The sequence below is a fragment of the Vigna angularis genome, chromosome 1, assembly GCF_016808095.1.
Source record: "Vigna angularis cultivar LongXiaoDou No.4 chromosome 1, ASM1680809v1, whole genome shotgun sequence".
In the NCBI taxonomy this organism is placed as follows: Eukaryota; Viridiplantae; Streptophyta; class Magnoliopsida; order Fabales; family Fabaceae; genus Vigna; species Vigna angularis.
Genome location: NC_068970.1, coordinates 25,450,335 through 25,453,226, shown reverse-complemented (window position 1 = coordinate 25,453,226; position 2,892 = coordinate 25,450,335). Strand labels below are relative to the sequence as shown.

General features: G+C 34.2%; 1 protein-coding gene across 1 annotated transcript; it reads left to right on the top strand.

Moving 5' to 3' along the window:
• The first annotated feature begins 252 nt into the window (after positions 1 to 252).
• Positions 253 to 2,351, top strand: LOC108333905 (tyrosine aminotransferase). The gene is made up of 7 exons (XM_052874390.1): positions 253 to 585; positions 680 to 1,019; positions 1,098 to 1,316; positions 1,430 to 1,489; positions 1,670 to 1,825; positions 1,917 to 2,010; positions 2,100 to 2,351. Exons 1-7 carry the CDS (start codon positions 314 to 316, stop codon positions 2,216 to 2,218), a joined length of 1,260 nt encoding a protein of 419 aa, XP_052730350.1. The 5' UTR covers positions 253 to 313; the 3' UTR covers positions 2,219 to 2,351.
• Positions 2,352 to 2,892: the final 541 nt, after the last annotated feature.

Here is a 2,892-nt window from a genome sequence, read left to right as displayed (position 1 = left end):
AGGTTAAGCTGAGACTGAGACGTGATTAGATAAATGGAAAAAGTAAAGATCCAACACAGAAGGAGAAATATATAGTTGAGGTAATAAATGAGGATAGTTATTCTTGCATTTATTATCACTTAATCTTACATTGAGAAGGTTTGTTGATATTCGAGAATTGTTAATTAGATTATTCAAAAAAATGGGAGTTAGGTTGTGACTTTCCCCACCCACTCCATGCTAAAAAAAGCATATAAAAACAAGATAGACATGGATGGCATATTTTCTTTTGTTTATGTGAAGTTCTCTTGGTTGACCGCAGAGACCGAAAGAAATGGAGAATGGAAGTGAGAAGAAATGGAATTTTGATGGGAACCAAAAGCTGAAGGCTTCATCCATGTCTGTGAGAGGAGCCTATAACATGTTGATGGAAAAAGTTAACAACAGTGGAGACAACAAACCTCTAATTCGTCTCTGTCGTGTAGATCCTACGGATAACCCACTCTATCGGACTACCCCCGATGCTGCTCATGCTGTTGCGGCTGCTGTTCACTCTTATAACTACAACTCTTACTCTCCCACCGTTGGCTTACCCGAGGCTAAGAGGTTTCTTCCCTCTCATCTCTTATCTACTAAATCAAACTACTCTGTCAATTTATGATTTATAAGTTGGTAATAATGAACTGCAATTACCAAACAGGGCAATTGCAAATTATCTCTCTGCTGATCTTCCATACCAGTTATCACCTGAGAATGTTTTTATCACCGTTGGTGGAACACAAGCTGTAGATATAATCTTGCCAGTTCTTGCACGTCCTGGTGCCAACATTCTCCTTCCAAGACCAGGGTACCCGCAATATGATTCTCGTGCTTCTTGCTGTGCCCTTGAAGTTCGGCACTATGATCTTTTGCCTGAGAGAGGTTGGGAGGTCGACCTCGATTCCCTCGAAGCTCTAACAGATGACAAAACAGTGGCTATGGTCCTCATCAATCCGAGCAATCCTTGTGGAAATGTGTTCACATACCAACATTTAAAAAGGGTACACATATATACTCTTTAATGCATCTTTATTTGAGTGTTGGAAATGAAATGTGATGATTTTTCAGTGCTCTTGCAGGTTGCTGAGGTTGCTAGGAAACTCGGAATCTTTGTTGTTTCTGATGAAGTTTATGCTCATATAACTTACGGAAGCAACCCATTTGTCCCCATGGGAGTGTTTTCATCAATAGTGCCTGTCATTACAATTGGATCTTTGTCAAAAAGATGGTTGGTTCCCGGTTGGAGAACTGGTTGGATAGCCACATGTGACCCTCATGGAATTTTTCACAAAACTGGGGTTAGATTTCTCCTTATCATTTTCAACATCAAAAGAAATAAATCTTTCTCCTTATCATCTTCATATTTGACTGATTATGTTGTATGAATTATGCAATTGTTTTCTTTTATCAGCTGGTGAAAAATATCATCGACTATTTGGAAATCTCAACTGACCTTCCAACCATCTTGCAGGTAACCAATGAAAACTACCATAAGCAAAATACAAGACCAACATAAAATCAATCATACAAAATATCAGTTTCGTTTTCTTCTGAGCATAGATTAAATTCAAAATTTCATACATGCCCATTTCCTTTTTTGTTTCATTTTATTTCCCCTCGAAAGAAAAATTACAGCTAGTAAGTTTTACAGGCAGCAATACCTGACATCATTGGCAAAACCAAAGATGATTTCTTCGTAAAAAATCTTAATATATTGAGGGAGACAGCAAATAAGTTCTATGATTTATGCAAGGAGATTCCTTGCTTAACATGCCCAAACAAACCAGAAGGAGCAATGTGTGTCTTGGTAAGTGGCAAAGAGCTTTAAGGTTGTCATCATGTTATGGCATTAACATTGGATCACATATGATCAATTAATAGTAAATTAAACGGAGCAGGTGAAAATTAACTTTTCGCAAATTAAGGACATTGTTGATGACATGGATTTCTGTGCCAAGCTAGCCGAAGAGGAATCTGTCATTCTTCTTCCTGGTAATATATGTTTTTCTTCTTCTGCAATCTTAGTTTCCTTAGTTTCATAGTAAAATTGTCTTTATTGATGATGAGCATTGATACTATAGGGGTTATGGTTGGACTGAAGAATTGGGTTCGAATTAGTTTTGCTGTGGATCCTTCCAGTATTGTAGATGGCTTCAGCAGGATTAAAGCATTTTGCCTTCGATATGCCAAGATGGCATGAAGTCATGTCACACTGTAAAGGGTGGGAAGTGTTAGTTTCTTATCCATGTTATATTTATGAACACCATTTCTTTCGCAAACTATATGTATGAAGATACTCACCTCCTCTTTTTATACTATCAATCTTTAATCCATCTCCTGATATATTTAAAGGTAAAATGTTATTATAAGATCATTTGTAAAACCAATTCTTATTAACTTTTATTAAAAAGAGCATTTTTAATTTACGCCTAAACTCATTTTTAATTTAACAAATAAACTCTTAAATTATATAAGAGAGACTTATTTAGTAAGACTTGTGATGTGTGGTAAGATTATCTAAATCAAAGACAATTTTACATTTTTATAGTATTCAATATGAGACTTTATTATGAATTAAGTTTCTAAGTACATATTTTTTTTTCTAATTTTTAATTTTTATGTTTTTCTTTCTAGTATGACGACTTAAAATATTATATTTTTATACATTATATATTGCTCTAGTAATACTAACTTTGATTATATTCATAAACACGCAAAACATATTATAAATATTATAATTATTGAAGTAATAGTATTTCTTTATCATAACCTAAGTTTCTTAAAAATATAAGAAAATAATAATTACCCTCCTACAAATTATTTGTACAAATAATTAGTATATGTGAAATTTTGGCGTATTGAGATAGATGACAA

What these genes read in the sequence shown, in the direction of transcription:
- LOC108333905 (XM_052874390.1), top strand. Translation starts at nt 314, where the DNA reads ATGGAGAATGGAAGTGAGAAGAAATGGAATTTTGATGGGAACCAAAAG. An exon ending in ACCTTCCAACCATCTTGCAG is followed by an intron (nt 1,490 to 1,669) that starts GTAACCAATGAA and finishes TAAGTTTTACAG; the next exon opens with GCAGCAATACCTGACATCAT. An exon ending in AAGGAGCAATGTGTGTCTTG is followed by an intron (nt 1,826 to 1,916) that starts GTAAGTGGCAAA and finishes TAAACGGAGCAG; the next exon opens with GTGAAAATTAACTTTTCGCA.